At 38.8% G+C, this 18,523-nt stretch overlaps 2 protein-coding genes across 5 annotated transcripts in view; both read left to right on the top strand.

Annotated features, from left to right (window-relative positions):
- Positions 1 to 6,073, top strand: part of LOC109986012 (alpha-1,3-mannosyl-glycoprotein 4-beta-N-acetylglucosaminyltransferase C-like) — a 49,047-nt gene extending 42,974 nt beyond the window's left edge. For all 3 annotated transcript variants that reach the window (XM_020636499.3, XM_020636497.3, XM_065957318.1), the window contains exons 3-5: positions 4,161 to 4,300; positions 4,397 to 4,544; positions 4,648 to 6,073. In XM_020636499.3, the coding sequence (XP_020492155.1) occupies positions 4,184 to 4,300; positions 4,397 to 4,544; positions 4,648 to 5,816 (1,434 nt within the window). In that variant the 5' untranslated portion in view covers positions 4,161 to 4,183 and the 3' untranslated portion in view covers positions 5,817 to 6,073. The remainder of the gene's footprint in view (positions 1 to 4,160; positions 4,301 to 4,396; positions 4,545 to 4,647) is intronic.
- A 1,872-nt stretch (positions 6,074 to 7,945) lies between these two features.
- On the top strand, positions 7,946 to 15,842 carry rnf141 (ring finger protein 141). 2 transcript variants are annotated; one of them, XM_065956904.1, is made up of 6 exons: positions 7,946 to 8,127; positions 10,146 to 10,301; positions 11,033 to 11,141; positions 12,009 to 12,190; positions 13,329 to 13,436; positions 13,557 to 15,842. In XM_065956904.1, the coding sequence occupies exons 2-6, from the start codon at positions 10,165 to 10,167 to the stop codon at positions 13,705 to 13,707; spliced, it is 687 nt and encodes a 228-aa protein (XP_065812976.1). In that variant the 5' UTR covers positions 7,946 to 8,127; positions 10,146 to 10,164; the 3' UTR covers positions 13,708 to 15,842. The 2 variants fall into 2 exon arrangements, with proteins under 2 accessions (XP_065812976.1, XP_020492106.1); XM_020636450.3 differs by having other exon boundaries at positions 7,947 to 8,127; positions 10,098 to 10,301.
- The last annotated feature ends 2,681 nt before the right edge of the window (positions 15,843 to 18,523 follow it).

The following is an 18,523-nucleotide window of genomic DNA, read 5'->3' as shown; positions in this document are numbered from 1 at the left end:
CGTTTAGGGATCGAGACCAAGACAAGACCAAGACCATAAGTATCACAGAAAAATCCTCATCTTGGGTGCAGTGGGCGTGTCACTCACTTAGACCGTAACACCAGGAAGGTTGTGGCTGTAACCTGGGGATTAAAATGAAATTGTGAATGAATTGAAGTTATTCCTTCTTTTAGCAATGTGTGTTTTCCCTCGAATCATGTGAATGACTTGAAAGAATTGCCTTTCAGTGGTGGTCTTGACCGGTCTTGATTTCAAATCCGGAGTTCACCCTGTCTGAGACCGAGTGAAAATGCTTTTGATTCCGAGACCGAGACATTCAAAAGTCGAGACCCACTTGAGACCAAGACCGATTTTAAGCTCTACAACACTACTTTAAACCCTCCACTAAAAAGTTATCAGGTGGTAAGAACCCGGGAAAATTCAAGTTGAAGACGAACAGCAGGCGTAAAAAAAAGGCCCTTTCAGCTGTGGTAATTAAAGGAGAGTGTTTCTGCTGGCTGTGGTCTACTTGGAACTTCTTAAATTTTCTAAACATTTCTCGTCAAATTATACTTTTTCAGACTGTTAATTAGAATTTTAGTATGTTGTAAAATCCACAAATGTACAGAATCACAGCAGCTAAAGAGATGTTCTATCACAGCTGTGGTTTCTGCTGCATCGTGCTGCCCTTGCTTCTGCGGTGGGATGAAAACATCCACACCAGATGATCCTGCAAAAGACCAAAGATGATGTTGTTTTTTCCAAAAGCTTTTAAAGCAGCTCTCCGCTCATTTGACACTCGAGGATCACTTCACTCATCACAAGTAGAGCTATCAGCTTCTGAGAACAGTCGGAGGAGCTTTCAAAAAGTTTGCAAAATATCCCTGATGAAAATGTCGAGGTTATCTTTGAAGTACTTCACTGCCATTGTGTGAGGAAAGCTTTGTTGCTTTATTTTCATGGAAAATGAAAAGAAGCTTTGTTATAAGTTGTCATGTCGTGGGCTCCACTTTGTGCATTTTCATGGGTTACATTTCTTGAAAATCTAGTGAACAGATCAACTTTGGTATCTTTTTACCATTTTTTATATTTCCTGACAAATGTCCAGAGTCTTTTCGGGGTGGGCCCGGGTTAATTCAAGTTGAAGACAAACAGCAGGAGTAAAAAATGGCCCTTTCAGCTGTGGTATTAAATGAGTGTGTTACTGCTGGCGGTGGTCTTAATGTGCAATTAAAGAAAGCACCCAAAGTAGCACCCAATTGAACTGAACGTCCTGCAGTACTCCAGTTTCATGATGATAGCTTAAAGCACAATTTGTCCTCCAGCTGATGATGAATTGTAGATTAAAGTAGAATGACTTGACTGATAAATGACTTTTCTGAGTATTAAGTTCACCTTTATTCACTTACTTTTACTGCACATTTTTTCTAATGTTAAAGTCCTGCTTTAATTCCTCTTTTTTCTGTGGAGTGTGTATTCATAAAACAAAAAGATTAGTGGACAGAACAAGGCTCTCGTTCCCTCCTCTGGAGAGAGTATTATTAATGTGCACGAGTCACGATAAGTGCTCCTATAGGATGTATAACACTTTTTAAGTGCTGAAACTCATTTGTATTCTCCTCTACCTGTTATTATTTTACTGGCTCTAATCTAAAATGACTCCAGTCGTAGAAATGAGCTCACCCCGGCGCACACACGCTGATCATTTGCTGAGGGAAGAAAAAAACAACAACTTGGCAGAGAAGCATTGTAAACAAAAGCAAATAGAGCCAACAAACAGTGCTTATTTATTCATAGACGTACCTTCATTTCCATATAAATATACGTGACCTATGGGAGGCTTGTTTGTTGTTTACATTCACTCTGAGAAGGCAAACAAAAATCTAATTTCTTAGCCATATTTTCCCGCAGAGAAGGCATGTGGCCATTATTGCGCCTTGTTAGATATTCTTTCATCGCCTCAATATCTGATTTCGCCGGCTGCCGTCTCAGATAATGGAGTTTGTGTGTGCGCAGAGGAGCCTTCTTTGTGAGGCCTTTCATAATATTGACTCACAGCTGTCATTGAGTTTCCACTTACTCTTGCCGCTGCGTCTCTCAGGTGCCATCGTGGAGCTTTTTTTTTTTTCTTTCCCTGTGACAGAAAACACAAAATGGCTCACTTCTCTGGCAGATGGCAGATGTTTTCTTCCCCCTAAAATGGAACTCGAGCAATGAATAACACAATGAATAATAAGTTGTTTATCGAAGTTATTGGGCCCAGCGGCTGGTGTACGAGCCTGTGCAGAGATTGTCCCTGTCACAGGGGAGCTCTGCGGCTTCTCACATCGACGGTGGTGCTCTTGTGTTACGCAACATCAGAATTAGGGATAGCGCCATGGGACCAGTCATTCTTTTAGATGAGGAGCCAAATAGGACAGAAAGTGAGTAGAGTAATTCTTTTTTTTTTATTCTGAAAAACTGTCAACAGTACGAGTAAATATCACCCTGAACAGAGCTGAGAGCGTTTGTTCTGGATCAAAGGGAAGCCAGTTGTGTTTATTGAGTTTTACGTCATCTGGCGTGAACAGATGACTGACGTTTCCCCTTGTGTAAAGTTAGATCAGCGTCCAAACTGATCCCTTTTTTTAGATCTATCCACTTAATCAAATGATAAACCTTGAGATCAGTAGTCCGTATGTCCGTATCAGTGCCACAGGCCACATCTGTCATCTCAAGTTTCTCATTAAAGATGGATTTCATCCAGCGTTATGATTGAGACCTGAGGGCTGCAACTAATGAGTAATGTAATTAAAGCAGCGCAAATCAATATTCTTATATTAATGGCCATTTTTTGTTTGAATAATCTATCAGTGCTGAATTTACTTTAGTCAACTGGAGTAACAGATTCCTCAGAGCATGCTATACTGACCAAGAAAGCTCTTCTTCTTCTGCTCTCAGAGCTCTGTCTGAAATACCCGTACTGCACGTTTCCATGGAGCAATCTATGACGGCAGCCGAAGCCTCGACCTTGCTCTAGTCATCCTATTCACTTGGCGGCCATTTTTCTCTGACATTATGCTCAGAGTGGGAAGTTAAAATGGGGTTATGATGTCATATTGATGTGTTTCAGGTGGTTAGTCGCAGAGATGTCAGGTATCTCCATCCATCTGTTGTTTATAGGGTTAGCACATAGGGGTCGTGGGGGGTTGGAGCTAATCCCAGCTGTAATTGAGCAACTTGGACAGGTTGCCAGTCAATCACAGAGTTAAGCAATAAAGACAACAAGTAATCCTGACAGTCACAGGCACGTTAGAGTCATCAGTTAACCTAGTGAACATGTATTTTGGCTGTAGGAGGAAGCTGTAGAGAGCCCACACATGAACAGGGGTAACATGCAAACTACTCATAGAAAGGCCCACAACGGGTGGGATTCAAACCAGGAACTTTTTTGAGGCGTTGGAGCTGCAGTCCCTGTAGGATATCTGACAAATCTTTATCTTTTCATGGCTTCCTGACGGACCATAAACTGGAAAACAGGCTGTGTAAGGGTTGAAAAACAGCAATAAATCAGCATCAAATCACATATAAACCAATATTACTATTGTAGGGGCCAAAATGCTTGTTTTATTGATCCTTCAAGAAACCCAACACAACACTGCAAATTTACATTTGAGTGTAATTCCGACACTGAACACTAGGCGGAGTCTTGACTTATGCTGTGCACAAAGCCAAGGCTCCAGGTAATTGGATTCAGGTGTGTGTTTGGAAGCTTATAGTTTTTTGACAGTCTCGGAGTGTCGGGTTGACTTGGATGTAACAGTTTATGCTTTATGATGTACTGGACAGTGATGTAACATGATACGAAGAGAAAGGTGTGAATTCCAAAGTAGCTTGACTTTGGTTGAGAGTTGTTGAATGCTAGCAGTAGCTGCTGTATAACAGTATCAATTGTCTTTTCAGTGATGCAGTTAAAAACTGAGAGGCAGTGAAATAATTGTCCGATGCCTGATATGTATGTGTCATATGTTCTGGAAAGATTCAAGTGCAAAACAGCACAGGACCTTCCCAACTTCAGCTTGACTTTAGAGAGCACTAGTTGCCGTGGGAATATTTATTTGTGAATATTTATCTGTCAGGGTGTATGATGTATTTTCTGCTACATGTCTTACTTTGTTCTTTTCTTGTTTGTTTCTCTGCAGTGAGAGACGTGATCTTAAGGCTGATGTGGAAGTCTGTGGATAAAATGAGGTGTTTCAGGAAACGCTCCATGCTGCCCTTCCTCGGCTTCCTCATCACCCTGCTCTTCTTCAACCTCTACATGGATGACGGATATGTGCTGGTGAGGCCTTCTCAACTTTGAAAGGTTGATGCTTTGTGAGGATGCGCTTGGAATAATCAATATATACTCCCTGGGCTTTTGTATCTGTGATTTCAGGAGGCAGAGAAAAGACAGCTGGGAGAGTCGCTGATGCATCCTGCAAACTCTGACAGATATGTCCACACACTCAGAGATCTGTCCAATTTCTCAGGGACTATAAATGTGACATATCGCTACCTTGCAGGAATCCCTTTGCCACGCAAAAGTATGCATTTCTACTTAGCTAATACTATTGTATTGTTGTTGTTTTTTACATAATTTATCACAAAAAATTAATATTAAAGTTATTTTTCCTTTTTTGCTCACAGAGTATCTTACTATTGGTTTGTCATCTGTCAAGAGGAAGAAGGGGAATTATCTTCTAGAGACGATCAAATCCATCTTTGATCAGTCCAGTTACGAGGAACTCAAAGAGATTGTGGTTGTGGTCCACCTGGCAGACTTTGACCTGGTGTGGTGTGAAAACCTGGTGCAGGAAATCACCAGAAAGTTTGCTCATCACATCATAGCGGGACGCCTTCTGGTGATTCACACTCCTGAGGAGTATTATCCATCTCTGGACGGGTTAAAAAGAAACTACAACGACCCGGAGGACCGGGTTCGTTTCCGCTCCAAGCAGAACGTGGACTACGCTTTCCTCCTGAACTTCTGCACAAACCTCTCTCACTTCTACATGATGTTAGAGGACGACGTGCGCTGCTCCAGGAACTTCCTGACGGCACTGAAGAAGGTGATCACCTCCAGAGACGGCTCCTACTGGGTGATGCTGGAGTTCTCCAAGCTGGGCTACATCGGGAAGCTGTACCACTCCAGAGACCTTCCTCGTCTGGCTCACTTCCTCCTCATGTTCTACCAGGAGATGCCCTGCGACTGGCTCCTCATCCACTTCAGGGGTCTGCTGGCTCAGAAGGACGTGATCCGCTTTAAGCCCTCGTTGTTCCAGCACATGGGCTACTACTCCTCTTACAAAGGAGCCGAGAACAAACTGAAGGACGACGACTTTGAAGAAGACTCCATCGACATTCCTGACAACCCTCCTGCCAGCCTTTACACAAACATCAACGTCTTTGAGAACTATGATGCCACAAAGGCTTACAGCAGCATCGTTGATGAGTACTTTTGGGGGAAGCCTCCGTGCACTGGAGACTTCTTTGTCATAATCTTTAATAAGTCGACTAAAATCAGCAGAATAAAGATTGTGACGGGCACAGAGGACAGACAGAACGATATTCTCCACCATGGAGCTGTGGAAGTGGGGCAGAAGTCTGTGGAAACTAAACAGGGGCGGCAGTGTTCGTCTTACATCACATTAGGAGAGTTTAAAGGTGGAAGTATTGAGGTTACCAACGTGGACCACAAGATAGGCTTTGACATCGAGTGTGTTCGAATCGTTGTGACAGCCAATCAGAAAGAATGGCTCATCATAAGAACTATCAGCTTATGGACCACACAGCCCGTCAGTCAGTTTAAGAAGTAAACATCTGAGGTTTTTAAAGGATCTGCTCTATGTACAGTATTTATTCTGGATGCTATAAGTTCATTTTGAACTGCGTCTGGGTCGTGTGTGTTTCTGGGATTCAAAGCAATCCATATTTTCTTGGGTTGTTTGGGGATCTATGCTGTAAGATTGAAATGTGACGTATTAAAATGACCAAAATGTACAGTATGGAGTCTTTATACTCATGTTCATTTTCCTAAACTGAGAATGTGTACATTATAAAATATGAAATTGTTCATACTTGGCTGCTTTCTTGTTCTGTTTTTTCAGTCAGAGCACCTTAAAGAGGCATCACACACACAAGCTTTACCCGACACTAGATTCCTAATTGGCTGGTTTTTATTTTATTTTATTAATTTTTTATATACCTTACTTATCCTGCAAGGGGGGATTACTTTTACACTCTGTTGTTGAGTCATGCTGCATACACATGCACAAACAGGATCCTCTGATGGAGAGATGTCAGAGTGAGGGAGCTGCACATTAAGGAGCACCCGAGCTGTTTGGGGCACCTCTCCAATTCCATCCTTGGTCTGCATCGGAACTTGAGCCTGCGACCCTCCAATTCCCAACCCAAGTCCCTACAGACCGAGCTACTGCCATCCCCAATATGATAACTTGATATGATTCCTCAGCTCTTTGTTCCTTTTCGTTTTAGTACAGAGGCACAATAAAGTCCTTGAAGATTTCAATTACAACCGCTGTTCTGACTTCAGCTGAAGCCTGTTATTTATGGTGTTCTCTGCTGCTATCTAGTGGTACAATGACATTAACATACCCTATTTCATCTACAACTCAACCATGAGAGCTCTGATAAAATGAACACATTTCTGACTCAAAAGATTAACAAACACTCGAATAAAATGTTAAAGAGTAGCAGAAAAATGTAGCCTTCATTTTCATGCCATGGTGAATACATATTTACACATTAAAACTCCACTCATAGCTCTTTTTCATTGATACATTTTTTTAATTTCCTTATTTTTCACAAGAATAAAACATATATAAGCCATAGTAACATGACCAAAACTTAGAAACAAAAACAAATGTCAGACAATCAGGGGGCACGGGAGGTTGCAGGAAATTACCCACATTACAGAAAAGTCATTTGTTACAATTCAGACTCGGGAGAAGGGGTCCAAGATAAATCAAATTAGTCTGACAGACTTTCCAAACGGATCTATTTTTGCACATTCAAAATACTTGTGAGATATTCCAAGTGTTCGAATATGACTTCAGACCATCCTTGAATAGGAGAGCAATCCACAATTTGAACATAAGTATAAAAAGGTACCAAAAAAAATAAACTATAAAAAACAGACATAAACAGAACAGAACAAAAGCAAAGAAGCCAGGAGACAACATACCAAAACATGTAGTTTACATTTAGAACAAAGGCAGCACAAATTCATTGTTTTTGTTTTTGGCTGAAATTGTTATAATGAACAGCATAACCCTTAAAAGCAAGAAAGAGGGGTTTTTACTTTGGTATATTTATATCTATTGTTTATGTATTTTTTTCTCGTTCTTTATATTTTCAGTTAACAAACAGTTATTTTAACCATTAAACATTTGACAAATAACTCAAAGCAACATATTTAAATGGAGAAAATCAAAACACAACAACGAATCTACCAGAAAACAACAATACTAAATCTATAATCACCTGATATAAATACAAATCAAAATTAAATAGATACAATTAAATTAAAATTTGGGGGGTTTAATCAATATTAAACTCAAGTTATTCAGGGAACTTGTTTTTTCCAGCTTTTTTCAACGACTGCCAGATCATTTTAAGTCATTTTTAAATGCTACAAAATTTGGAGCAACTTCTTCACTCATAAATACAGAATTTACTTAAAATTTAAAATACCATTAAACAAAAATCCTCTTTGTTACCAAACTTTATCGACTTTTTTTCTCTATTTAAATATGAAAATGTACAAACAGCCAGACATTCCAGTTTACAAAGGCAAATAAGTACAAGGAAAATCGTCAAAACGTAAAATAAAAATAATAACTTCGCTCTCAGACACATTTAGCAAACTTTATCAAACAGCACAGTGACGTCACACGGAAACCGCCACTCTGACGTCATCGTAGTGCGCCCGTGTTTTGCAATCACAAACAGAAACAAAGCTAACCGTGAAGTTTGCAACCCTGCGTCTTTGAGGCGTATTTGTTTGAAACAGAAGTGTCATTATTACACCTTACGATAGAGAAATAATATGTCTATCTTGCATTTGTGTTAGATTTTGACTTTTTTCGCCGCTGTCTTCGCTTTATGGTGAGTAACATGTGTATTATTATATTATTGCTGCTTCTTGTTAGCGAGCTGCTGTTGAGTTACGCTGTTGCTAGGATTAGCTTTTTCTGTTTCACTGTTGGATAACACCTGAAATGAGGGCGGTTCAAATGAAACAAGCATCGCTCTGTTGTTTCTACAGTGAGAGTTAGTGTATGATCACTTTCTCTCACTTTGTTTTTCACTGTAATGACTCCTTGTGCACAAAGCCTGGACTGGTAAATAACTAGTTTGCTACACAGAGAGCTGATTGGGATCCTTATGGGTCCTTATATCCTTTGGGTTTTTTGATCCTTTAACCACTTGTTTCTATTTCTTTTACTGCTCTTACCTTCTTATTGCTGTTATCTTTTTATTTATTTCAGCTCTTTTAGTTTCTTACATATTTTTAAATCTTTGGTCCTCTTGGTCTCAGCTCTTGTTGTTGGGTTCTTGTGTTGCCTGGGTTCTTATGATGGTTCTTATGATGGTTCTTGTTTTGCCTGGGTTCTTATGATGGTTCTTATGATGGTTCTTGTTTTGCCTGGGTTCTTATAATGGTTCTTGTGTTGCCTGGGTTCTTATAATGGTTCTTATAATGGTTCTTGTTTTGCCTGGTTTCTTATAATGGTTCTTGTGTTGCCTGGGTTCTTATAATGGTTCTTATAATGGTTCTTGTTTTGCCTGGTTTCTTATAATGGTTCTTGTGTTGCCTGGGTTCTTATAATGGTTCTTATGATGGTTCTTGTGTTGCCTGGGTTCTTATGATGGTTCTTATGATGGTTCTTGTTTTGCCTGGGTTCTTATAATGGTTCTTGTGTTGCCTGGGTTCTTATGATGGTTCTTATGATGGTTCTTGTTTTGCCTGGGTTCTTATAATGGTTCTTGTGTTGCCTGGGTTCTTATAATGGTTCTTATAATGGTTCTTGTTTTGCCTGGTTTCTTATAATGGTTCTTGTGTTGCCTGGGTTCTTATGATGGTTCTTGTGTTTCCTGGGTTCTTATAATGGTTCTTGTGTTGCCTGGGTTCTTATGATGGTTCTTGTGTTGCCTGGGTTCTTATAATGGTTCTTGTGTTGCCTGGGTTCTTATGATGGTTCTTGTTTTGCCTGGGTTCTTATAATGGTTCTTGTGTTGCCTGGGTTCTTATGATGGTTCTTGTGTTGCCTGGGTTCTTATGATGGTTCTTGTGTTGCCTGGGTTCTTATGATGGTTCTTGTGTTGCCTGGGTTCTTATGATGGTTCTTGTGTTGCCTGGGTTCTTATAATGGTTCTTGTGTTGCCTGGGTTCTTATGATGGTTCTTGTGTTGCCTGGGTTCTTATGATGGTTCTTGTGTTGCCTGGGTTCTTATGATGGTTCTTGTGTTGCCTGGGTTCTTATAATGGTTCTTGTGTTGCCTGGGTTCTTATGATGGTTCTTGTGTTGCCTGGGTTCTTATGATGGTTCTTATGATGGTCGGGTTATATATGTCTGTTGGGTATTGTGCACTTTTGGGTTCTTTTCTGTTGAATTGTATTTAATTATTTTTAGTATTTTGCATCTGTTATGTTATTACTGTTGTTAATGTTCTTCTGTGTTTGGTTTAGTTTGTTCTTGTTTTTGCTGTTTGTCAAAGCACTTTGTAAACCTGTGTTTTTAAAAGGTGCTATATAACTAAAGTTATTATTATTATTATTATTATGTATGAATTTAGGTCACACTTGTGTGAAAATGTCCTTTTTGAAACTTGTTGACATTAAGCCCATTTCTAAGAGACACAGACTGGTGTTAAGACTCAAACACAACTTTTGATTCAGGTTGAATTGATCGTGTTGTAGGTTGCTCTTTGGCTGAACAATAGGTGTTTTCATTACTTAAAAAATAATATTAAAGTTAAAGAATATTAGAGTTATGGATAGACGGGGCCGAAGAATGACGTATACAAAAAAACCAAAAAACAAATCTGTGTATTAACCATTTGTTTCCGAGCAGGCTCTGTGTAACTGAATGAGGAGCAGCCTTCTGTCCGCGTTGTTTCAGAAGTGCTGCTGCAGCCAGGATGGGCCAGCAGCTCTCAGGTCAGGGGGTGATGACACGTCTGCCTGAGAAGCTGGTGAAACATGCTGGACTTGTACGTGACAGCGGCTACCTAACATACGAGGAGTTTCTGGCTAGAGTTTCTGAACTTAACGATGTGTAAGTCCCGGTCTTATCAGGACACATACTGCAGATGTGAAAACAAACAACTTTCCCCTCAGGAATTGTAGATCTTCAATCATGCAGACATTTATCTGTATACATTTATTTAAATATAGTGGAGGTGCAGCTTAATTAGTTCTTAATAACACTTTGAAATAATAACGATGTGTCAGGATTACATGGACAATGAAGTCATTGGATCATGTATGAAATGGGACAATATTAGTGTAAACATTTAATTTAGCAAAAATGGTTGGACTCATGTGGATATGTCAGCCAATCTAAAGCATTTAGCATATTGTGATGGCTTAACTGACGCTGGGTATCACTTAAATAAGATACCAATATCCTTAAAGTTATACTGATGCCTGTATAATACTTCATTTGAAACTGTCTTTCTACTTTGATTCATATCTTGTCAGTGGAAGCATTCATTGGTGTATTATGTTACCACTATTCCTTCTCATTGAATGTTCTTTGCTTGTACTTTTCGAAAGTGTAGCTCCTTATCTTCATGGCAAGACAAAACTATACACTCGGGCTAAGAAACTCTCAGCTAAATGTGTCAATGATTAACAAATGGACATAACTGTGTGTGTGTGTGTTTTGCTGTCCAGCTGTGTTCATGTTCTGTACAGTTTACTGCGATAGCAAACAGCAGTCAAATTAAACACAAGCTGTTTTATTGAGGTGATAATATGTCCTCTCTCCTCTGCATGCTCTCTCAGTACGGCCAAGTTAGCGTCTGGGCAGCAGAAGCACCTTCTGTTTGAGGTGCAGCCAGGATCCGATGCCACAGCCCTGTGGAAAGTGGCTGTCAGGGTCCTCTGTACCAAGGTGAGAGCAGAGAAACTAGCACACAAAGCACATACTGACAAGAGCATCTTTACACACTGTCTTCTTATGAGAGAGGGTGAGAGAAAAAGACACAGTGAAACTAACCATTTTCATTTTTTATGAAGTTTGAAGTTTTTGTTTTAGTATTGTGTCATACATACATTTATATGCTCAGCCCGCATGGGCTTACATGACACCATAAGTTAAAACATTCCAGGATCAGACTGCACTAGGTAAACTATATTCACTGTCACGAAACAAAAAGAGAAAGCAAAAGCAAGTCAAACTAATTAAACAGAATATCCTGTTTGAAGCAAATTAGCAAGCTTAAACACATCAAACTTAAACAGCCATTCCAGTTTTTTCACATCTGTCCGCCCCAATATTTCAGGTTTTTTACGAGCTATTGACTTTGTTCATTTTATCCAGTTTCAGTGACATGATTGTTCCTCTAGTTTATCTTTTTATTGCTCAAGCTATCTCTCTCTTGTGTGCTATCTGAGAGGCTGTACAAGGAAATACAGAAATAAACCTAGCATGTGTGTGCACACGTCAGCTAAGAATGTGGCCGAAGCCTGAAGCCTTACAGTTTTGTGTGAAGATAAGAAGCTCTGTCTTGTACTTTCTATCTGTAAGGGGGGAGTCAGAATTGTGAGTCACTATTTTTATGGCACAAAAGGCAAATTGGAAGTTATTGCAGGCAGAAACTGTTTATTTTTTATTTTTGTATTATTCCTCTTGCACTCTTTTGTAGTCAATCTGCATTTTAATTAGTTTGAAACCAAAAAAACAAACAAACTTACAGGTGATGCTCCATATAAAATTGACTACCAGATGAGTCATGCTGTTGCCTTTGCCTCCTGTCAGATCAACAAAGAGAATGGTATGGTGGAAGCATCACGCATCATGAACCTGTACCAGTTTATCCAGCTGTACCGTGATGTCACCAGCCAGGCTGCTGAGGTGCTGTCTGCAGAGGGTGCCACCGAGGGCCCCTCTGCCCAGCTCCCCTCCACAGATTCCTGCCAGGCCAGCATGTGGATGGGCAGGTGGGTGCACATAAAAAAGTTTCCACAATTTTTACAGCATTTACTTTAAAGCATCTTTTTTTTTTTTTTTACTTTAATGTCTTAATAGGGAATTAACGGTTTGTTTAGTTTTAACATTTTACATTGAGTGCATGCTTTAGGTCATTGGGTCCCAACCTAGGTTCAACCAAAGAGCTCATAGTGAGGCTCTGTCTGGTCTGAGGTTGTCAAAATTGGATTTGCACATATTCAATTGCATAATAATGATAAACCACTTGATCGTTTACACAAAGGTCTGTAGATTAATCTGTGTAAAAAAACATTCACACACACTAACATTCATATCAACATTTATAATAACGATAATAGATGAACACTAATATTAAAGGTCACATATTACCCTCCTTTTCAACCACTTTAAATAAGTCTCAGAGCTCCCCAAAACATGTCTGACGTTTCTTTTTCTAAATCCACTCTGATCCTGTATTTGATCATATTTCAGCCCTGCTCAGAACAGGCTGTGTCTGTGCCTTTAAATGTAAATGAGCTGTGACCACGCCCCCTCTCTGGAAGGTGCTTTGGTGTCTCGGGCTTTCTCGCTCCATGTCCTATTGTTTATGGTGAGAAGGCAGACTCAGGGCAGAACAAACACCTAGCTGTGGGAGTGTCACCCACCAGGGGGAGGGGTTACTGCCCTTTGTGATGTCAGATGGCAGAAGACGGAGAGGATGGACTTTTCTCATAATTGGGGGATTTTTAGACAGTGTATTTTGCATAATGTGTGACCTTTAATACATGTAGCTGTTGGATTCAGTTGTGAGCAATAAAAAAGTTAGAAAAGTTTTTCTCTAATGACCTGCAGGCTGCTTAAAGGAATGGATTTTACAACTGATTTTGCACTAGGATGACGGTTTATCCCCTTGGATCATCTCCAATCATGGGGGGAACTAGGGCTGACTGAGAGGATCATTTTTCATTTTTCATGCATTTTTATAGCATGCTATCAGGCAGATATTTTAATACTTTAATTATGAGCTCCTCGAAATGCATCACTCTTCAGGCATTTCATTTTAAATAGAGTTTTTGAAAGTAAGCAGTACCTTCCTCCTTTAGAAAATAATTAAAACGGTATCTCTTTCCTGTCTGTGGGCGCATTCAGAGTGAAGCAGCTGACTGATAAGGAGGAGTGCTGCATCTGCATGGATGGAAACGCCGACCTTATTCTGCCCTGCGCACATAGCTTCTGTCAGAAGTGCATCGATAAATGGTAAGGTGATACATCGAGCTTCAAATCATTTTTCTTTAAAGTTGTCATTGAAAAGTTAAAGTCTCTAATAGTTTGGACAACAACGGTTATTATTTCACACTCTCATTCACATCTTTGCAGGAGCGGGCAGTGCCGCAACTGTCCAATATGTCGCCTGCAAGTTACCGCTGCCAATGAATCGTGGGTAATGCCTGATTTCCCCACAGAGGACGACATGGCTGGATATATCCTCAACTTGGCGGACGAGGCGGGCCACCCACACAGGCCTTAACACACAACACACTGAGCAAGTTAAAAAAACAAGGGAAATTGAACCACACCAAGTAGACTGTACCTGTTGAAACGCAAAATTTCACTTTTCACTGTAGAGGAGATTGTGTTAGTGTTTTCCTGGAAAGCTGACAAGGGCAGAGGAACCTTGCTGTGTTTCTAGCTTCTTAAGCTTTTTAGTGACAGGATCAGAAAATGAAATGTTATCTCTTTTAAATAACAAAAATATCCCAGGATCGTCTTTGTAACCCGAGTACTGTAGTGTGTAATGTGTTAAGATAAATAATAACCTATTGATTTAACACACAGAAGAACCAAAAGTACAGGATTTCTAGGAATTCTCTGGTTACTTTACTTTACTACTTTACTTTAGCTGCCACTTTATCGTAGGAATTCTGATCCAAGTTGTAGTTTCCTTTTATGCTCATACGACGGGGACTTAAGCTCAGGCAGGTCAGCAGACTGTTTGCATAGCTAAGCACTAAGTCTAGAAGTAGTTAACCCGGTTTTGTCCTAAAGCTCCTGTGAGGAACTTTTGGTCTATGATGAAGTTGGCGCCCCCTTGTGGACAAAGTGGTAGCTCTTATCGCTTTCTGAATTTGTCCTGTACATGCTTCTCAAGCATGAGAAATGAGTCAAGAAACCCTTTTTTACTAATGGTCTCTTTGGTTTTTCTAGGTCATGAAGAGGCATCGGCATAAATTTCAGTCTGTCATTACCAGATAAGAACTCCTCACAGGAGCTTGAACAACAACAACATCCTGTCAGCACCAGTCAATTAAATGACTACCTTAATGACTTACTAAGCTTTAAAGGTGCTGGTGGATGTATGTTGTTATGTTTAGATAGGGCAAGGCTAGCTGTTTCCCTCTGTTTCCAGTATTTGTGCTAAGCTAAGCTAACAACCTGCTGACCGTAGCCATGTCTATTAACAGACAGAAAGTGTTTAATCCTACACGCAAAGTTTCTGTTCAACCTTTGAACCTGATTAACTTTCCTGAAGTAAAGCTGTCCTGACGTTCTGCATGTTTATATCTTACATGACATGCCTTACGAGCCATGCAGAGATGAACTGATGTTCTGATCCCCTTCAGAACCCGACACAGTGACTGATACTCTTTCTCATGTACTGGTATATTTAGTTTGATATGATTTAAATGACTTGGCTTGCTGTTGCTGTTGTGTCTTCTTCACTGTTGGAAATAACCACTATTTGTCAACTATACTGCTGTTATCCTTTTATTTTGTGTGTATATATATATTTTTTTAATTTACCAGAACTTATTCTTACCTAATTGCTGTAGAGTTGACGTTCACAAAACAACCATATTTGTCTTTGTTTTGCTCTGAACTTGCCTAAATTGAAATATTAAAGATTTAATGGGACAGGCGGTTTCATTTACAAGTGGACTCTTGTAGAATTTAAAACCACAAAGTTTTATTTTGATAAGCATTGAAAACCTTCAGATCACACTTATAAAAGGACGAGGTGATTTGTGATGATAAATCATTTATTTGAGTGATAAATTCCTATCGAACTATTATTTTACGTTGTTATGGATTTCCAATGTAGCATTATTTGTCAGTCAAGGAGGAGAGAGAGACACTCGACAAATACTCGAGATGTCTAAAGTTATGTTGGTCTTTTCATTCTAGAGCTTCTTATTTCTTTAACAGATATATTATTTCTGTTTATTTGTAAAACTGAATGAAACTTAAGTTGACCAAAAGAAACTTTTGGTTGTCGATGCTGACGGACAACATTTTGAAACTTCACCGTAGTTTTCTTGGTGTCTGAGCGCTACAGCAACAGATGATTTTATTTTCTCAATTTGAAGACATTATTATATGTCACTAAAATGTTTACAGCAGTTTAGATGAAGCAGGACAGATGAAGGAGGAGGATCAGAGACAGAGTCTAGTCTTTGGCTGTGTTGTTCATGCAAAATTAAGCAAACAATGTTGGAAATTTAAATATCAAACCAAACAAGGAAACGTAAGATGACTTAATTATCTTTATATCTGATCCTACATGGACACATACTGTTTGTAAATCTGCTGAATAGAAGAAATTGTATTGAAAATGAAATTATCTGAATCATACTGTATTGTCCTTAATAAACTTTTTGCACTTTATGACTTTGTGTATGTTGGAGATGTATTACTGGTCATTAAAATCCATTTATGCATATAATTTCCAAATGCAAAGAAAATATTACAGAAAATAGTTGAAATGTTGGTGATCAAATTGAAATACAAAATCGAGAATAAGGTAGAAATTTCACGAAATTGTTTTTCAACTTAATCCTCACTAATTCAATTTTTTCCCCCACTTTATTATCAACTATTAAAATTGCATGACAGAATATTTTTTGCCTATCATTATTTTATTCAATTTTTATTCTCAAAATTAATTCAGAAAGCTTTATTAACATTAATGTGGCAATATTGCCAAAGCATATAATATCAAAGAACACAATAATAATAAAAATAATTGATAGAGATTATCCACAATTCAACCGTAACAATAACAAAGTGTAAAAATCTGATAAATATCTGGATTTTGTTTCAAATTATAATAGAACACATATCCTAAATTAACATAGAAAAGTGTAATTCATTTTTCTAGTGTTGCTTAAAGCCTTAGGTCATATTGTTTGTGTGTGTGTAAAGATTTAAATGATTTATCTTTCTGTAATGCTTTTTCTGATCTGTCATCTCATGATGTTGGCTTCTGGAAAAAAAAAGAAGCAATAGTCTATTTTTAAAAATAAATCTATTTATTAATTCAAAGAATAATACATCAACAGTCCGAACAAGTATTTGACATGAAACCAATTACAAACATAATTGTGAGAACATTGTTTTCGCTTTATTGCCTGTTCAACCTGAATTTATTGACCACAAACCTTTTTTTATCGTTTCATTAAAACTGTATTTTATTGAAGGTCCCTCAATCAACCTATAGCAACCATGCTGCACGCGCCAGCTGCGAAGCACGTGAGTTTAACCCAAAGCGGTCAACGTTTTCCTCTCATACGTCCACCTTACAGTGGGTTCGTAAATTTTTCTATCCTGACGTTTATGAATATAAAATTCGTGAATGTGGCGAGTTTAAGCTTCTCAGGCAGCACAACTGTTTAAGTTTCGGGTTAACCTAATTGCTAACAAACCGCTCACAACCCAACGTTTCGGCGGCTCTGGTTCCGAAAGTAAATTTCCCCACTCAAATCCTCAGTTGATATTTCCTTAAATACTAATATCAAGAAATTGAAGTCTGGAACCAAGCCAACCAGCTACCCAAGTACTTCTGCCTATAAAACATTTAATGCTGCCCAAAAAAAGCGATTGGAGAACAGAGGAAAATGCAATAGAACAAGACTATACATAATCTTTCCAGAGTCAAGAAACTACCCATCCCACAATCCATTACGAATGTTACCGCTTCTTCTTAAAGGTGTCATATTATGCTTTTTCTGGTTTTATATGCTCTTTAGTGTGTTTTCCATGTATCCTGTGCATGTTTAGGCACATCTATTTGCAAAAATTCAAAGTCTGCATAAACGCGGCTTCTAATACGTCCTCCTGTTAGCTGTAGCATTAGCCGCATGTAACGCTCAGTTCTAGCCCCTCTCCATAAAAATTTGCCAGTGTGACGTCTACGTCAGTGTGAGATCACTGATCTAAGCCCATTGGCTCGTTGTGGCAAGCCCTGCAGCTCATGTTGCACGCCCTTGGAAAGAAGTTTCAGCTCCTACTCTCTGTGGCAGCTATGGAGATTCTGATGCTTCTGGAAGTTCACAACCACAACATGTAAGTATGCTTCATTAATTGTCTTTTTTATTTGTTTGAAAACAACTTTTGAGCTGCTACGGATGCATTAGTTCTGTGGAGGCTGTCTGTAGCTGAACTGTAAGCCTCGGCTAACATGGTAAGTAATGCTATTTTTTCTAAATTAGAGTAGTACTAAACTATTTATCAACTTTCACCTCAAGCAGTAACAGGTATGGCAGTGTTAACCACCCTCAGACATGTAAGTAGTGTTTTAGGCGTCCAGATCAGCTTTTTACGGACTCAGAGCACTACTGGACTCTGCAAACAGCTGACATTATTGTGGTTAACCTCTCTCTACACTGCTGTCTCCACTTCTGCATAAAACGGTTTTGTTACTTTGCATTTGTTTATTGGTGTGAGAAGCTTGAACGGTGCAACTTTTATATATACATATACATATATATATATATATATATATATATATATATATATATATATATATATATATATATATATATATATATATATATATATATATATAAATCAATATATATCAATGATGAGATTGGGTGGCAGACAGACTCCCCACAAGTCTCAGAGGCCACACAGACATACCTACCTCCAAAAGGGTCATCAGTCCACACACAGTTGGCCTGGGGGACAAGCAAAGGCACGCACACACACCTAGAAAATTGTCCAACTGCTGAAATCTGAGCAAGAATATCAGAAAAATTTGATTTCATTACATGATTGCTGATTTCAGCTTTTTGTGTTGTAGCTTGTTGCTGTCTGTGATGCACAACAACGAACATGCTGAACGTGATAAAGCAACAACCAACATTATTGCATGAGATATTGATCCAACAAACACGTGATTATCACCTGGGCTTTTGTAGTAAAAGTAACTAACAGTCTATGATGTCATTGATACTTACAATTGCTCATTGAATTTTTAATCACATCAAGGACGTGATTTACAATGCAGAACAAGGTGAGTCGCTGCAATAAACAACGTACAGTACTAATGGAAATACAATAAAAAT

The sequence above is a fragment of the Labrus bergylta genome, chromosome 7, assembly GCF_963930695.1.
Source record: "Labrus bergylta chromosome 7, fLabBer1.1, whole genome shotgun sequence".
Lineage (NCBI taxonomy): Eukaryota > Metazoa > Chordata > Actinopteri > Labriformes > Labridae > Labrus > Labrus bergylta.
The sequence above is the reverse complement of the archived record's forward strand: the minus strand, read 5'-3'. Positions and strand labels throughout refer to the sequence as shown.

Coding starts and splice junctions, on each gene's coding strand:
- rnf141 (XM_065956904.1), top strand. CDS start 10,165: ATGGGCCAGCAGCTCTCAGGTCAGGGGGTGATGACACGTCTGCCTGAG. Junction 10,302..11,032: donor GTTTCTGAACTTAACGATGT/GTAAGTCCCGGT, acceptor ATGCTCTCTCAG/TACGGCCAAGTTAGCGTCTG. Junction 11,142..12,008: donor TCAGGGTCCTCTGTACCAAG/GTGAGAGCAGAG, acceptor GCCTCCTGTCAG/ATCAACAAAGAGAATGGTAT.